The 17,272-nt window shown below is 44.3% G+C and overlaps 1 protein-coding gene across 3 annotated transcripts; it reads right to left on the bottom strand.

The window, feature by feature from the left end:
* Positions 1–153: 153 nt before the first annotated feature.
* Positions 154–6,909, bottom strand: ASB6 (ankyrin repeat and SOCS box containing 6). 3 transcript variants are annotated; one of them, XM_044661334.1, is made up of 6 exons: positions 6,695–6,909; positions 5,152–5,333; positions 3,904–4,010; positions 3,600–3,708; positions 2,496–2,582; positions 154–2,248 (listed from the first exon to the last, which is right to left on the bottom strand). In XM_044661334.1, the coding sequence occupies exons 1-6, from the start codon at positions 6,904–6,906 to the stop codon at positions 1,581–1,583; spliced, it is 1,365 nt and encodes a 454-aa protein (XP_044517269.1). In that variant the 5' UTR covers positions 6,907–6,909; the 3' UTR covers positions 154–1,580. The 3 variants fall into 3 exon arrangements, with proteins under 3 accessions (XP_044517269.1, XP_044517272.1, XP_044517271.1); XM_044661337.1 differs by lacking the exon at positions 2,496–2,582 and having other exon boundaries at positions 6,695–6,807; XM_044661336.1 differs by lacking the exons at positions 5,152–5,333; positions 6,695–6,909 and adding an exon at positions 4,542–5,031.
* Positions 6,910–17,272: the final 10,363 nt, after the last annotated feature.

Here is a 17,272-nt window from a genome sequence, read left to right as displayed (position 1 = left end):
ATCTAGGCTACTTCTCCGACAGTCTCACCCAAGACTTTAACTACTTTTTTTCTCATTGGTTCCTGACAAAAACTTCAGTATTCTTAACAGGAGAAAATAGAAAATGTGACCCTAAAACCCCCTTTAAGTTAGAGACAAGAGACTTTGTCAGTGTTTAATTTTACAAAAGATCTCATTTAATTGCTTTTAGATTACTCAAAACATCAGTGCAGTATAATAGTATAGTTTTATACGTCTTCAAACATCCAGCATGACTTAAAAGTTTTGTAGTTTTTTGGGGGAGGGGAGAACAATGACTATGGATTTTGGCAGTGAAGTTTCACAGTCTGGACTTAACAACAGAACTAAATGGTGATTTCCCATACTTGAGGCTTTCCTCACAAAGACAAGACTGACTGATAAAGGCCACATACTTGAATACACTTGTAATTGCTTTTAAACACAAGTAGTATCATACATAGCACTTTATTTTCCAGTAGTGAAAAGAGCTCCTGGTTTTGGCACTTTAACCATAATTTGCACTAGGGTTAGGGAGAATATCAGCATGTTAATGTTAGGTTTTGTACATACTACCTACTACCCACTGACAAGGTGAGGTAGCTCACGCCCTATGCATTGTGACCTAACACCCCCAGCTTCATATCTCTGCAGTGCTGTTAGAAAGAGGTCTGAGCTTATCTTCACTCATGGGAGTGGATGTAAGTGGATTTATATAAGTTTCCAGTAGCTATTTTCCCCTGCCACCCAAAAGGCACTTTGGCAGGAACTGCCAAGTAACAGCTAAGAGAACCCATGGTGAAAAAATAGAGGGAGGGCAAAGGGTTACATGACCAACCTTATCTTTGCCCTCTCCCATACCTCTCACCCTGAAACAAAACCAATTTCTGGGGCTTTAGCTATTAAAAGAGGCTGGCTACTTCTTTAAGTCCCTTAAATTAGAAGGGATTACCTAAAATTACTTTTTACTGTGGCTTCTCCAACCAGGAAGAATGTAAATTTCCTACAGCTCCTAGAAGACCAAATGCTTGCTAAAACCTAGTTTCATAGCAGTCGTCTACCAGCATAGGCTGACTTTTTTGTTCCCTCCAATACTATCTAGAGGTGAAGTTTAGTGACTTGTTACACAGCAAGTAAATTCCTCTTCCACTTAAATCTGAGGAAATAAAAGGACATCATAGCACCTCCCAGGCCTAGAATCTAATCTTCAGCCCATGGGGCAAACCCACCTTCAAAAATGCATCTTATATTAGGAATGAGTGAAGCATCTATCATCAAGCACCCCAGTCAGAAACCCTAGGGAATACCCACCTATCTTTCCTAGCACCAGGAAGAACCAGGTCTTTTCCCAAATCTCAGCTGTGTTTAGATGGAGATAAATGAGAAAAAGGGCTACCCCCTCTCTCCTCCCAGAACCCAGGGACCTAACACTCATTTTGTGCACAAATGGTCAATTTGTCAAGTTAAAGCTGCCTCCAACCATTGTGCCTTGCAACCTGGGAAATCTCAGAGATCCAGGGGAGGGGGAGGAGGACAGGGCTGGGGGAAGACAAATGGAAGATGAAAGAGCTTGCTGGGCCACCTCAGACATCATCATCATTAGAACCACTGTGCTCAATGAGGAGATACCACTTTAGCCTGTCGGGAAGAGGTAGGGCCTTAACCTTGACATCCACAGGCCAAGGTCGGAGTTGTTGGCGAATGTACACACGGCACAAATGTTTGAGGGGTGGGGGACAATACTCTAGTTGCTTTAAGGAGGAATAGAGGGCCTTGATCTTTTCTGCTAGGCAGCCCTTAGGGTTGACCTCAAAGTTGCTAGGCAGCTGAATTCTCTGGGAACTAGCTACCATAAGCTCCAAAGCAGCCTCTGCTTTCTGCAGGAGTTCAGAGTGGCTATCATCTTCAGGACAGCCTGGATGGGAACAGAGTCTCTCAAAGATAATATGGAAGCCAGACCAGCAAGACGGGCCATGGAGTGAGCAATTGTAGGGGACTCCAGATTCCAGAAGGAAGCGTAGGAGTGGAAAGTGTAGCTTAAAGTTCTTCAGGCAGATATTGGTGAGAGATTCATGGGGTGGGCATTCACTAGGGTCTGCTCCGTGGGCCAATAGCAGCTGAGTGACACCAAAGCAGAACCGGTTGATCATGCGGGCTTCCTCTTTGTCCCCTCCCACTGTTTCACCAAGCAGGAAGATGATGCATGTAAAGACTGTGTCACCATCTTTGGTGGTGGCCTTTACATTTGCTCCTGGAACACAAGAGGAAGATCACACTGCTAATATGGCCAGGTTACAAGAGATCAATACACCCAAGCACAACTGAAATGATTAAAGAAGTTCTTTATAGTAGATACAAACCTAAAAAGAGAATAACAAAATTGTGTGCCTAGCAGCTGAAGAAACTAGTATGGTGTAAAACTGCATGAGGAGGGAAGTGGGAGTGGAAGTTATTACATATAAAATGGGCTGCCACAACACCTAGTCTTAGCCACTCACCTCCTTCCAACAAGAGCCGGATGTTCTCAGTGTTATGGATTTGGACCCCATCACTACTGGCTAATGCATGAAGCAAAGCCGTCTTTCCTGAAAGAAGGACAATACAGTAAATATACTCAGCATCATGATCGAGACTGGCTCTGAAAATACCCAGGCCTCCAGAGCCGCTGCTCTCCTGGACTCTCCAGAAGGCACCTCTGTGTTGCTTGGGTTAGGAGGATAGCATAGAAAGAGCTAAATATTTCTTTACAAAACAAGGACATACAATTACAGGAAAGGTACTTTTTGAGTTTAGGATAGGGATTCTTAATCTGTATCACAGATTCTCAGAATGTTTTTAAAATACATAAACTAAAGATTACAAAGGAGACCAGTTATACTGAGACTTGGTCATCAAAATATTTTAAAAACAAGATTGTAGAATCTAGCCTAAGGAGTTTTCTAAAATCTGGGCTAGTTTGGGAAAACAACCATAGGGTGGGTGGAGCCCTCTGTGGGCACCCCTTTGTGAATCTAGATGTGGGAGCTAACAGATCAGTACCAGAGTTGGAAGGGGCCTGGGGAACCGTTAAGTAGAGCCCCTTTGTTTTTTAGTACCCTTTGCCAGCTTTGAGGAGATAAAGCTTTGTATGTTTCAAGTTCCTTTGCAAATCAGTTACCTGACACTCTAGTAAGAAGAAAATGGATGCTAAGTACCTTATTCAGGACTAAACTATATTAGTAAAAGTAACCTGAATAGAACCTGGCAGTCTTAGGGTCCACGGGCCTATGCTTGCTATAAAATAAGTCACCATCCACTTTCTGCTTAATTCTTTTTTTTTTTTAACCCTTACCTTCTTAGAATACTGTGTATTGGTCCCAAGGCAGAAGAGTGGTAAGTGCTAGGCAATGGGGGTTAAGTGACTTGCCTAGGGTCACATAGCTGGGAAGTGTCTGAGGTTAAATTTGAACCTAGGTCCTCCTGTCTCTGGTCATGGCTTTTAATCCACTGAGCCACCTAGCTGCTCCTCTGCTTAATTCTAAGTTACTCTTTTTTTTTTTTTTGGGGGGGGGGGTAGGGGAGAATTCATGTTCATAGAATGTCATCTTCCAAGAGCTACCAACCATGCTTGTCAGCAGCATTAACATCAGCCCCAAGGTCTAGGAGTCGTTGCAAGCAGGGAAGCCGCTCAGGTTCCTCACTGGCCAAGTCAAGAGGGCTGCTCTCATGGATCTGAGCCAGAAGAACATAAAGGAGGTTAACCAGGAGCCATGGGGGAGGGGGGGGGAGAGGTTAGTTAGACTTAAAAAGAATCTAGGTTGGGTTCCTGTTGATGAGACATTACAAATAGCACTGGAGAAATGCCATTCTTAGCATGGATTATGGGCCTCCAAGCTTTCCCACCCTCTTTATCCCAAACCAGCATACCCGGTCTCTCCTGTTAATGTCAGCTCCATGATGCACCAGCAGCTCTACCATGTCAGACTGATTACGGAGGACAGCAATGTGCAGAGCAGTATAGTAAGTGACAGGATCTAGAGACAAAGATGTTATGAGAGTCCAAGATCCAAAGCAACATACACATGCTATCCCATGACATCTGGCTCCAGAGCCCAGCTTTAGTCTCACAGTAATAGGTTCTACAGCTGTATTGCCAGCCACAGCAAGGGTATCAAGAGCAAGAGTTATTAAGAGAGAACAAAAACTATCTGGGGCACCAGTAGGAGCATTCCTTCCTGATTAGCAGAACCATTTATTCAGTCCTATGGTAATCAGGCAGGACCTTTCCTCCCCTAAACTTGTCCAGGATCTTTCCTCCCACTTACTGGCTCAGATTCAAGACAAGGGTTCTCAGCCAAATCCTCCCTTTTGAAGCTTTTGCAAACCAAAAGTGCTTGACTAGCAGGACAGAGCCTAGCCAGTCCTGAGAACAAGCACTGCATGCTCTATCCAACCCCACTATCTGTAATTAAAACAGCTACAAATCACCAATGGCCCAACTGTGTTAAAATGCCTTGTCCAGCTATACATTACCCATGACTGCCCACTGCCCAGACCCTACCTACCCCATGTAATCCAAGGACCACATTCTCCTTTGCATGGAGCAGCCTGGTTCTGTGGCCATTTACACGACAGGAAACTAACGCCTTCGTGCCATGATTTATGCCCAAAGCAGCTTATCTGCTTTCTTCTCCACACGGTATTAACAAATAAACTGCAAGACAGCTCAGAGAAAAGCAGCAAGAAATTATCTTCTCTTAGCCCTGGGCTCAGTGCCAGCAGGCGCATTTTCATTAACGTTAATGGGAGAGGCGACATAACTGGGGACTTGGGGAAAGGCTGCTAAATCAATCACCCAGGAGGAGCTGAAGCAAAGACGTGGCTTTAGCTAGAACAGAGGTGGCAAGAGAACCATTTGAAAGGAAAGTCGGAGATGCTCAGCCAAGTCCTCTTATCCCCCCATTAGGCATTTGCCCACAAGTTGAATGTGAATGTGGCTGCTCTAAGAGTTTAAACAGTAAAAATGAAAGTGGTACCTGACGAATCAAAGGACCAGAAACATCCAAGACCTGGCCTTTACACCAAGGCATGATTGCACTCTTAAGCTGCCTGTTCAGTTCTTAAAAGGACTGTCAAAGAAAGCAGGTTAGAATGACACCCCACTAATCAACTGACCTTCAAAGTTGAGGTTGGCTCCATTCTGCAGCAGGATGTCAGCTGCATGTGTCAGTCCAAGCTCTGCCATCTTCAGCAAGGAATAGCTCACACCTTCCTGGTAAAAAGGAGAATGTGCCTCCCTCTCCAACAGCTCATTGAGAACAAGGACCCGACTGCCATCATTAGCCAAGTAACTTGGGCTGAGACACAGAAAGGAAATTAGATGGTTATAAAGGAATACATTGGGAAGAAGTCTAAACATAAGACATGTGGTATGAATGGGTAATCCCTTCCTGATGACCTGCCCTATGTTAAAAAGAACAGTGCTTTAATATCATGGTTTAGTCCTGTACTAAAATTGCCCATTAGTGGCATTAGCTCAGCTCTGGAAGAAAATTTTCTCTGACAAATTTCTGTGCAGTGATGTTTATCCACTGAATGAAACCCAACTTATGCCAGGGTTGAATACTGGAGATCTGCAAAGTCCTAGGTTCCTGTCACTGGCTTCTCTAGTTGCTTTCTCAGATTACTGCCTGATGGGATGTCCTCAGTTTGAAGCTCTACGTATTCTTAAGATTGGGTTAGTTGTTTGCTCCACAATGTCAAAGAACTGAGACATCAAGTTAAAAGTAAAATGCCAAGAACTCAATCTACCTTCTTTAGTCGTTGATCCCAGTAATTCCAGAATGAAAAAAAGCTAATATAAGTCTAGCAATTATTGCTATCCCTTTTAACTCACTGCTTCTTCAACAGACCCCTCTTTACATTAAAGTTAAACCACATGTCTAAATTATGGAATGTTAGAGCTAAAAAGGATCTTTTGAGCTAACTTAACTCCTCCCACTTTGACAGTATATAGTTTTCCTAATTTTTTTCCAACACAGATAGATGCTTTAGCCACGAATCGTTTCTAAAGATTATCTGGGGGCTTCCCTACATGAGTTCATGCACTGCCACTGGCCAAAACCCTAAGTGCTAAGTCAACACTAGTGGTTAAAGGAACATAACCATAACATTTTGTCTGAGACAAAATAGGATTTTACCAGTTGTGCCTCAGTTTTTAAATAAACCCAATATGTGAAAATGTAGGTTGCTACAGAGGGCACATTAGGGGAGTGATTCTTCACCTTCCAAAATGATTTATCAACAGTACTCTGTAAGGGTTTGCTCCTCTGATGCATTAAAAATAAAGCTGATGACCAGAAATTCAGGTCATATGCCTTCCAAGACATAACTGAATGTGAAGTCCTGAAACAAAGGCACTACCTCCATTCATCTCTATTGCAGATAGAGGATGTTAAGATACAGAGGGACGAAGACACTGGGGTAAGAATGGAGGCTTCCTTAAAATCACAAAGTCAGTTAAAATCTAGGTCTATGACACCACCCCCTCCTCCAATACAATATCCTTACTTACTGCTTCCTAAAGACTAGCACTGGCTCTCCCATGTTTGCCCCAGGAACAGAATTCATGGTCAGAAAGGGGAAATCTCCACTTGCCATAAACATTAGGTAGCCTTCAATGCTTTAGATAAACCATAGAGGAAAGGAACTGAATTACCTCTCCAGACTGTCCTGTCTGTCAGGATCTTGTATGCCCAGAGATCCCAAAATTGCATCTACCAAAGGCTGGTACTCAAAAATGATCCTCCGGAAGCCATGTAGAAAGGGCATCGTGGCAACTTGTTCGGAGTTCTCAAAGGAAACTCTTGCATGAGTTGCAAGAGCTAAGGGCTGGTTTCCTCTGAAATCAAGAGATTGATCTGGGTTCATTCCTTCCATGGAGCCTTTGAGCACTTCTACATCACTTCAAAAAATAAGACATGCATAAAAACCAGAGAACCACAGACTATTAAGAACTGAACAATAATTTAGAGATTATAGTCCAAGCTGAAGAAACTGAGACCAGAGAAGACAAGTGATTTTCCTGAGCTCATACAGCTTATTCTTGGTGGAGAAGGGTGACAGACATATGTCTCCTGAGCTCTAGCCCAGGAGATAATATCCACTACCATCAGAATGCCTCCTAAGCCCACTCAAATGAAAATACTCTATCATTTGGCCTGTAAGAAACTTGTCAGTGTTCTATAGCTGGGTATCGTCGTCACCATTTTACAGATAGTGAGGCTCAGAGAGGGGTTATCAGTAACCAAAAGCTGTGGGGGGCTACATCTAAGACAATTCCAAAGGATTTGTGAAGAAAAATGCTATCCACTTCCAGAGAGAACTGATGAATTCTGAATGCAGATTGAAGCATACTTTAAAAAAAAACAACTTTGTTTTCTTTTGCAACAGAGCTAATATGGAAATATATTTTGCATGACTTCACATATATAATTGATAACTAATTGCTTGCCTTCTCAAGGAAGGGAGGAAAAGAGGGAGTGAACTATAGAACTTAAAATTTTGAGTGATTGCTAAAAATTTTTTTATATGTAATTGGAATATATATCTTATACAAACCCTTACCTTCCATCTTGGAATCAATACTTGTATTGGTTCCAAGGCAGAAGAGCAGGAAGGGCTAGGCAATGGGGGTTAAGTGACTTGCCCAGGGTCACACCTAGGACCTTCTTCGGTCTCTAGGCCTGGCTCTCAATCCACTGAGCCACCCATTTGCCCCTGGGAAATATTTTAAATGAAAATAATTTTAAAAAAAGGACTAATGCTATAAGTTTTCCTGAGTGGAGATTGTTTAATTTATTTGTTTCTCCCTGCCCCCAGAACAGTGAAGTCACAAAGCAGATATTTGATAAATTAATGCATGAATCAAATATTCTGGGAGTTGAAAGAGACTTTGGAGGTTATCTTATCCAACCTATTTCTGAATGGAAATTCCCTCTACCACATACTAAAAAGTGGTCTTTCAGCCTCCCTTTGATGTTCCCCAGTGATCTTCCAACCCAGCCCAATACATTTTTGGAGAGTTCTTGAATGCTGGCAAATTTTCCTTATACTATTTGGAAATTGGTCTCACTGTAATTTCTACCCCACTGGTTTTTTGTCCACCCTCTAAAGGTCCCAGGTGGGGCAGGTCTAACCCCTCTTCCACATAAAATACATTCTCTTTCCTCTTTGGCATCTCAAGTCCTGCTTGTGATTCTTTCTGCATTACAGTTTCTGTATACTTTCTACATGTGCTAATATAGTTTTTAATACCCCTACCAACCTGTGAGCTCCATGACAGCAAGGTTGTATCATCTTACCTGCCTCTCTTCCCATTTTGGGACACAATGCTCTACACATAGCACCATAAATGTATGCCAAATTAATGCAACTCAAATACATTGTGTTGTATGAAACCGATATCCATAAGCCCCAAGTAGGCTGAGTTCAATTCAGCATTTGCCAAGCATATACTTGAGGGCAGAGTGGGTATGTTATTTGCCCCATTGAGTATGTGGCAAAGTTTACCATGTAGTTTAAGTTAAAGACACATAGCAAAGTATTTTGGGTTGGGGGTTAGGAGTGTGGTTATTATCTGCAATAATGCATTCAATAATAGTATCTAGTGAAAGGAAATGAAAGCTCTTGAAAATGAAGGGAAGGGCCCAAAACTACACAGTGAGAGAGCAGGAGTCAAATCTACTCTTTTTACTGCACTCCATATCATCTTCAGAATACAGAACACAACATGCTAGTGTATGAGACCTCCGATCAATGTTATGTGAGAAGACAAGCGGTGAAAGAACTGACTTTAGGAGAATGATCTCCCCCTCTGGCATTTTTTAGGAAAGTCACTTTGCTCCTCTGGACCTCAATTTCCTCGTCTACAAAACCAGGAGAACGATTAAGGCAAAAGTACTTATTTTTAAAGAACATTCTATTCCTATAGGTTAAGTGAGTTATCTTAAATAACGAAGGGAGGGCCGCCTCCTGGAGAAGGGGGCATGAAGCTGAACTCCAAGATAAAAAGAGGCCTGACTTTACACTGACGAGAGCCGGGTTGCAATGATAGGAAGTAACAGGGAAGGAGATAGCGGCCATTTGTAAGAGTGGGTTTTCTAAGGGTTAGAATTGTCTAACCAGAGAATGAGCCGCCTCACAAAGTAGTGAGCTCTCCAGCAGCGATGGTGGTCGATCAGACCTGACCACCTGTCAGGGATGCTGTGCAGGGGCTGGACTCCGGGCCTCTCGGATCCGGTCTACAGGAGATGCCACCAGTCCGGTTGGCGCGGGAGCCGCGCAGCGACGGCCCGGCTCCGTCAGCTCCGACTAACTCCGGCCGACTAGCCCTGCTCTCTGCCCTCCACCCTCCTGAGGCTTTGGCCCGGGCAACCAGCCCGCCTCCCTCAGCACTGCGCCGGCCCCAATGCCCCCAATCGCTCCAGCGGCCAGGGCCCGCTCACCCTCATCGATCTCGCGTCCGAGGCTGCTGAGAATCCGGCACCGGAAGTGATCGCAGCTGCCGCAAGGAAAAGAACAGAGAAGGCGGAAGAGTATTAGAGAGGCGGGATCCCGCTGCCCTGCGCCCTCTAAAGGATCGGAGACGCAGTGCAGGTCAGCGCTATTTGAAGAGGAGCGGGGCGGGGCTGATCAGAACCTCCAGCTGACCTGTAGGTCTAGCCTTAGGTGGGTGAGAGGATCCCTGTGTCCTCCGGGTAGCACCAGTAGCACAGGGCAAGTGGAAAGAGTTTGGGCTGAGAACTGGAGATACCTGGCTTCAGGTGAAAAAGAATCCCTGGAACAAGTAACATCCTCTCTCAAAGGTCCGTAAAGTGAGGGACCTAGACTAGTCTCTAAAGCTGGGGTCGGCAACGTAAGGCTCTTGAGCCATATCTGACTCCACCTCCCGAGCCCCAGGATGTGCCCCCAGGGGGCCCTTCAGTCCCCGCCCCATATTCTACCGCCTTCCGCCTCCATCCTCCTCTTTCCTTAGTGGGTTATGGCTCTCCGGGTCAAAAAGGTTGCCGACCCTTGCTCTGAAGTGTCTCTTAACTGAGGCATTTTGTCTCCTAGCGTTCTAGTCATTCAATATAAAGTTTTTATTTTTGGTTTTTGTTGTCATCATTGTTTTAGTGGAAACCTGTAATGTTGGATTTTGGGTCTATTTTCAAAAGGAGTGACTATCTCTCAAACAAAATATCTGGACAAAAAGTAAAAAGAGAGAAGCTTTTGTAATTTGCTCAATTGTTTTTTTACTTCCTTGGTCTATAGCGAAATCTTTACAGGGGCCAAAATAAAATCTTATGTATTGGGAAAAGTTTCACTTATTAAGCTTGTCGATGTGGAATCTAGAGACCCCAAACTTGTGGCTTGGTGAGATCTGATGAACCCCAAGTTTTAGAAATAGCTTGTAGGCTGAAGACCCCCAAAGCTTGTGCTTCCCTGTTCCCATGAGAATCCACCCTGAAGGGAATCTCAGGCTAGCAGTTGCAGACTGAATAATGGACCCCAGGGTAAATGCTAAATACACTTTTGCTTTAGGTAGTCTTCCCCATTGTATCAAAGACCCTTCCCAGGAAGACACACCTGGGCAGGAACTATCCTTTAGTTAGTATCCATTGTAAGTAGCCCCTTCCTTTGCACCCTACCCTCTGGCTATGATTCCTTTCCTAGGCTTGATTGTAAATCCCATCCTTAACCAGTATAATGTCAATCATCTTTCCCAGCCCCTGGATCTTCCCAAATGGTATATAAGTTCCCCAATTTCCTTTGTTCCTTGGGAGTCGTCATATAGCGGGGTGTTACTCCCAGGGGGTCAGGGAGCAGAGTGAAGCAGTGTTCAATCCTGGCCTCTGCACAAGGTGCAGCTCTGCATAAGAGGCCAAGTAGCCCTGTTCCCTCTTTCCCTTGATTAAAGAGTGGCTTTATGACTATTTAATAGTTCTGTGTTTTTTCTAAGTTAACAGCCCAAGGTCACACTGTAGCAGAGGCAACACTTGAACACAGATCTTCAGACTTCATAAACAGTCTTTCCATTGTAACATGTTGCTTCAGGGAGATGAGGCATATATACAAATAAATTTAACTCAGGCTGTAAAATAAAGATATTGAACTGATTGCATCAAAGTTCCCTTCTGATTCTAAATCTATAATCCTGTAAAAATCCTGTAAAATACAATGTAGAATATAATTGGGACAAAGGAGAAATCCAACCAAAATTCTCTAGCCAAATTTGAGGAGGGAGCAATTCTTTTCAGCTAGAGGAGTCAGAAAAGACTTCATAGAGAAAGTGCTTTTCCTTTTCTTCTTAAAAAATTTAATGTTTAATTAACAAGCATTTATTTTCTGTCCTTCCCACAAGCCTCCATTGAAAGAAAAAGAAAAACAAAACCCTTGTGACAAATACACTTAATCATAATTTTAAAACTCTACTTAGTTTCACCTACACAGAATTAGATGCCTCCTGGTAACCCTTTCCCTATCGTCTCACTTCTCTTTTGTATGCTATCTTGCTGGATTACATTGTCACCTTTAGTCTCCGGAGTGTATGAAATGGCTTGGTTTTTTCCTTATCTTTATCCTCAATTCTTCACACAATGCTGGCACACAGTAGGCACTTAATAAATATTTATTAAATTGAATCAAGCATGATAAATTCTCCTCTTGTCTTTGTCTAAAAATATATGTCTAGGGGGTAGCTGGATGGCTCAGTGGATTGAGAGCCAGGCCTAGAGACAGGAGGTCCTAGGTTCAAATTTGGCCTCAGACACTTCCTAGCTGTGTGACCCTGGGCAAGCCACTTAACCCCCATTGCCTAGCCCTGTAACAAATAAAATTAATATAGAGGGATATATATATATAAAGATGTTAGGGTTTAAAAAAAATGTTTTTAAATAAATAAAAAGTGTATGTCTAATTCTATACCTGGAGTCCATCATCCCTCTGCCAATAAGCAGGGAACATTCTCATCATCAGTCCTCTAAAACATTGGTCGATCATTGCATTTCTCAGTTGTCTGCCTTTACAATGTTTGTTGTAGAAAATGTTCTGGTTCTATTCACTTTACTCTGCATCATTTCATAGAAGTCTTCCCAGAGTGTCCTGAAACTATCCATCATTTCTAATGGCTTGATAGTATTCTATTACATTCACATATCAACCTTTAGCTAGCCGTTTCCCAAATGATAGACAACTTCTTCATTTCTAATTCATTTGCTACTACAAAATTGCTTTTTTGTAGAAAAGAAGAATTCCAGATTAAACTGAGAAGGGATGGGAGAGATGCCTGTACTGATACATAGAGTGGGTAAAGGGGTCATTTTAAATAAGAGTTTAAAGGGAATATGAGATCTAGATTGTGGAAGACCTTAAATGAAAAGATAAGGAGTTTATATTTTTTATCCCAAGGGCAAAAGGGAACCATTAACAATTTTTGAGAGGGAAGTAAATGAGCTATGCCTTAAAAGATTATTCAGGTCAGCTTATAAAAAGGACAAATGGAAAATCAGAGAGTCTGGAAAGAGAAAGAGCTTTCAAAAATTATTACCATAGTATAAGCCAAATGTGATTAGGGCCAAACTACAGTGGTGGCAATATGAGTGGAAAAAAGGGAGAAAGCTGCAAAAGTTGTGGTAGAGGTATTATCAAAAGCATGTTAATATAGAAAAAATGCAGAACTATTAAATAGTCATAAAATCACTCTTTAATCAAGGGAAAGGGGGATGAGGGCTACCTGGCCTCTTTTGCAGAGCTGCGCCTTGTGCAGAGTCCAAGAAATGAACACTTTGCTCAGCTCCCTGATCACCCTGGGAGTGACACCGCGCTAGATGATAACTCCCAGGAACAAAGGAAATTGGGGAACTTATATACCATTTGGGAAGTTCCAGGGGCTGGGAAAGATGATTGACATTATACTGACAGGATACAATCAAGCTTGGGAAAGGAATCATAGCTAGAGGCTAGGGTGTAGGGGAAGGGGCTGCTTACACAATGGATACTAAAGGATGGTCCCTACCCAGGTGTGTCTTCCTGGGATGGGGTCTCTGATACAATGGGGAAGACTACCTAGGACAAAAGGGTATTTAGCATTTACCCTAGGGTCCATTATTCAGTCTGCAACTGCTAGCCTGAGATTCCCTTTAGGGTGGATTCTCACGGGAACAGGGAACAAGCACGAGCTTTGGGGTCTCCAACCTACAAGCTATTTCTAAAACTTGGGGTTCATCAGATCTCACCAAGCCACAAGTTTGGGGTCTCTAGATTCCATGTCGACAAGCACTTGGAGATTGCTTAGATATGGGAGAGGAGGGAGAAGGAAGAATCAAAGGTAATTCCAAGGTTTTGAGTCTACATCAATTATTATATTACCAGTTATTATAATGATCAATTATTATATCAATTATGCAGCATTGTCAATAGAATCTGGAGAAGCTGTCAGGAGGGGCAGGTTTAGAGGGAAAGATTGTTATAGGGGAGCAAATTGGTGAACCCCTGGGTTCGGGAAGGAAACCATTCTCAAGAATGAGAGGACTCCAAACTTAGCTTAAAAGTAAAAAAGAAAGATTTATTAGTAAGATAGGATTAATGGCCAGCAAGACAGCATGAGTGGAGCAGCCATGGGAGGCTCCCCCGAGTCCCCCAGTTCTCGCTCTTTTGTATCCTTTCTGGTAGTGTGTACGTGACTCCCTGCACTCAGGCTGGGAGTTGGTGCAGGGTCCGTCCTAGACCCTCAGGGCCTAGACTGTCTGGGTGTGTCCAGGAGGTGTATCTCTTTGCCTATTTCAACTCAAAGGAATTCCAAGGACAATGGTCCTTGCCTTGGGGTCTCAAGGGCAGGAAGGGGGAAGGGAATTCCCCTGCTCACAGCCTGCCAGAGTCAAGGGGTACAGGGTTGCTGCCATCTCTGCACAATGCCCATGTCATCTCCCCCCTCTCCAAATATCTAAGGGAAAAGGGATGAAGGTCTCAATCTTCTGTAGCTTCTTCCAAGCTGGGTATGGTTGTATAGCTGGCCCTGCCTATGTTGAAGGGAGAGAGGTGTCGACTTTAGGCAATGTCCAGAGATCCAGGCTGGGAGTGGCATCTTCCATGATGAGAGAGAGCTTTCATCCTAAAAGCAACTAAAGAAATGACAATGTAAAAAAAATCACAGGGTTTAAATCAGGGGGTTTTCTGTCTGGCTGGCAAGATTTAAAGAATCAGAAAAATGTAAGAAAAGGAGTAAGAGATTTAAGGGAACAAGGAGGAAAGGGGATGGGGGTCTACCCATTCCGGAGCATCCTTAGGCTCGTTCTTCTGGCAGAAGAGGAATTTGAGGTCCTCCAGCAGCTCACAGGAATGAGTGACATCTGTTCCCCCTTCACCACCTGTTTCCCGGGGAGGTTAAAGGGTTTAATATGAGAGGTATTCTGCCCCTCTAATTTTACTTCTGTGGAAGTGGACAAAATTAGGTGATGGGGCCCATCCCGTCGGGGTGTTAGCTGGTTCGATCTACTCCAGGTTTTCAGGTATACCAAATCTCCAGGTGTGGCTGGGTGGAGGGATTCCTCTTTCTCCTCTCTTGAGGGTTTGGGAAGGATCTTGTTAGCATATTCCCTCCAGAGCTGGTGGATCTGCCTGAATAGTTTAGAAAACTGAACAAAACCGTGAATAATTTCTGTATCTAAAAGAAAGGGTTTCCCCTCAAATGGGCTTAGTCTTAAATCTGCTGGAGGAGCAAGTTTGATTCTAGTAAGGGCTATTTTGGGAGATTGGATCCAATCAGCTTTTGCTTCCTCACATAGCATGGTGAGGGATCTTTTTAGGGTCTTGCACCTTTTGCAAGGTGGCAGGTGGGTGAAATCGATCTGCCAATCTTCCCCTGGTGATTCCCCTCTCCTTAGGATGGGCTTAGGGAGAGGAGGGGGTCTGTGAGCTCCAGTGCTGTTACTTTGAGCCACTGGCCTCAGATCAGGTTCCAGGTACAGAGCTAAAACGCGGAGGGCAAATTGCTTTCTCTCATCTACAAATCCTAGGAATTTTAAGGTGGAAATTGTGTCCATGACACAGGCAGCCTCTGGTGGGCTAGAAATCAAGAGGTCATCGATGTATTGTAAAATGGAGCTATTAGTCATTTTTAAAGCTCTAAAGTCTTTGTTGAGGGCAGCCCTAAAATGGTGCAGGCTGTCTCTGAGGTCCAGTGAAAGGGCACAACGCCTGACTTGTTGGGGTCTGGGGTCTGAGGGGAAAACCCACTCAACCGCTAAAAGGAATCTACACTTTGGGTGTAGAGGTATGCAGGGGAAAACATCTTTCAAGCCAATCACAGAAAACCCCTGAGAGTTTCCTGGAATCTGAGTTTGGATTGTATATGGGCTAGGGACAATGGGGTGTGCAGAAATTATTGCTCCATTAATATGCCCAAGGTCTTGGACCGTAGGCCAAGTCCCATTGGGTTTTTTCACTGGCTGGAGGGGAGAGTTAAGGGGTAACTGAGTAGCTCTTCCTGGAATGCCTTGATCCCAAACAATGGAAGGTACTTTATCCCAGAGTTTGGATGAGATAGTGGGAGGTCTTTGCAAAGGAGTGTCTAGGGAACTTTGATTTGAGATAAGGAACAATTTAGAATTTAGCTTCTCCATTATGTCTCTTCCTAATAAAGGACATATTGAAGAAGGGATGGCCAGAAATGTATATTGTGATAATCTGTCTTCATGGGCACCAGCTAGGGTGTCCCTACATCTAGGTATCTCCCCCCTTCTCCCAATTACCTGATGCTGCAAAGGCAATGTAGGACCATTGTGTGAAGGAAGGGCAGGAAAAGTAGGTCCCGTTTTGAGAAAGGTAGTCCGCTTACCTTCCACCTCAAGATTAACCCTGGGTTCAGCCATTGTGATGGAAACCGGGAGCAAGCCGGCCCTAAGGCACCCCTTTTCCGGGCCTTCAGGAGACTGGAAGATAGGGGGATGCCTCTTGGGTCGTCGGGGTCTTTGCCAGGAGGGACACTGACATTTCCAGTGTCCCTGTTGCCCACAGGCTGGACACGGAGACGAGGGTGGTCTTTCCTTCGAAGGACACTCCCGTGACCAATGCCCATACTGTCTACAGGCATGGCAAGAGCCCCTCCGCTTCTGCCCACGGGTCAGGGTCAAAGAAGTGAGAGCGGCTACAAGCAGTTTCTCTCGGGTGTGTCCTTCCTCCATTCCCTGGTCCCTGTTGTGAAACACCTTAAAAGCAGCATCTAGTAATTGGTTAGTTGGAGTCTGGGGTCCCAGATCAAGCTTTTGCAGTTTCCGCCTGATGTCTGGGGCTGACTGTCCTATAAAATGGAAGCGTAAGATAGTTGCCCCCTCATCAGTGTCGGGGTCAACATTTGTATATTGTTTCATAGCTTCTACTAGTCTGGACAAGAAGAGAGCAGGATTCTCCTCTTTACCTTGAGTAACTTCCCTAAGTTTGCTATAGTGCACTCGCCTCCTAATGCCTCTCTCCATGGCTTGGAAAATGCAGTCTAACATGTGGTTTCTTTGCCTATGGTGGCTCTCATTTCCATAATTCCATCTAGGGTCTTGTACAGGGACAGCAGTAGGGCCTGGGACCCCTGCCCATGTGCCACCGAGGGCTTTCTCATCTCCTACTGCTATGGCCAAGTCCCAGATTCGCTTCTTTTCATCTGGGGTGCAACAAGTAGCAAGAATGATGTGCACGTCTGACCAAGACAGATCATACTGTAGGGTGAGGGATTTAAACCCTTCAATGAATCTGGTGTGGTTCTCAGAGTACCGACCCAACTTCTCCTTAATCTGGGCTAGATCTGTCATAGAGAAAGGAACCTGTACCCGGGCCAACCCATCTCGGGAGGGCACCTCTCTCACGGGGAAAAGGTGAGCCCTCTCACCGTAGCTCAGTCCGTTCCCAGGATGGAGTGGGCTAGGCTGAGGAATGGGTGAGTTACCAGGCAGTGGCGGGCACAAAAGGATATTACCCTTGGGAGTAGCTTTGGACATGGCCTTTGGCTCTGAGCCCAAAGGGTAAGGTGGGGGTTTCAGGAGTCCAAGAAAGGCTCCTTCCTACCTGAGAAGCTATGTCCTCGTGAGCAATCCGGGAACAGGAGCAGCTTCCAGGAGAGCCAAAAACGTTGGGCGCCAAAATGTTATAGGGGAGCAAATTGGTGAACCCCTGGGTTCGGGAAGGAAACCATTCTCAAGAATGAGAGGACTCCAGACTTAGCTTAAAAGTAAAAAAGAAAGATTTATTAGTAAGATAGGATTAATGG

The sequence above is a fragment of the Gracilinanus agilis genome, chromosome 2 (genome assembly GCF_016433145.1).
Source record: "Gracilinanus agilis isolate LMUSP501 chromosome 2, AgileGrace, whole genome shotgun sequence".
Lineage (NCBI taxonomy): Eukaryota > Metazoa > Chordata > Mammalia > Didelphimorphia > Didelphidae > Gracilinanus > Gracilinanus agilis.
This window is presented reverse-complemented; position numbering and strand designations above follow the sequence as displayed.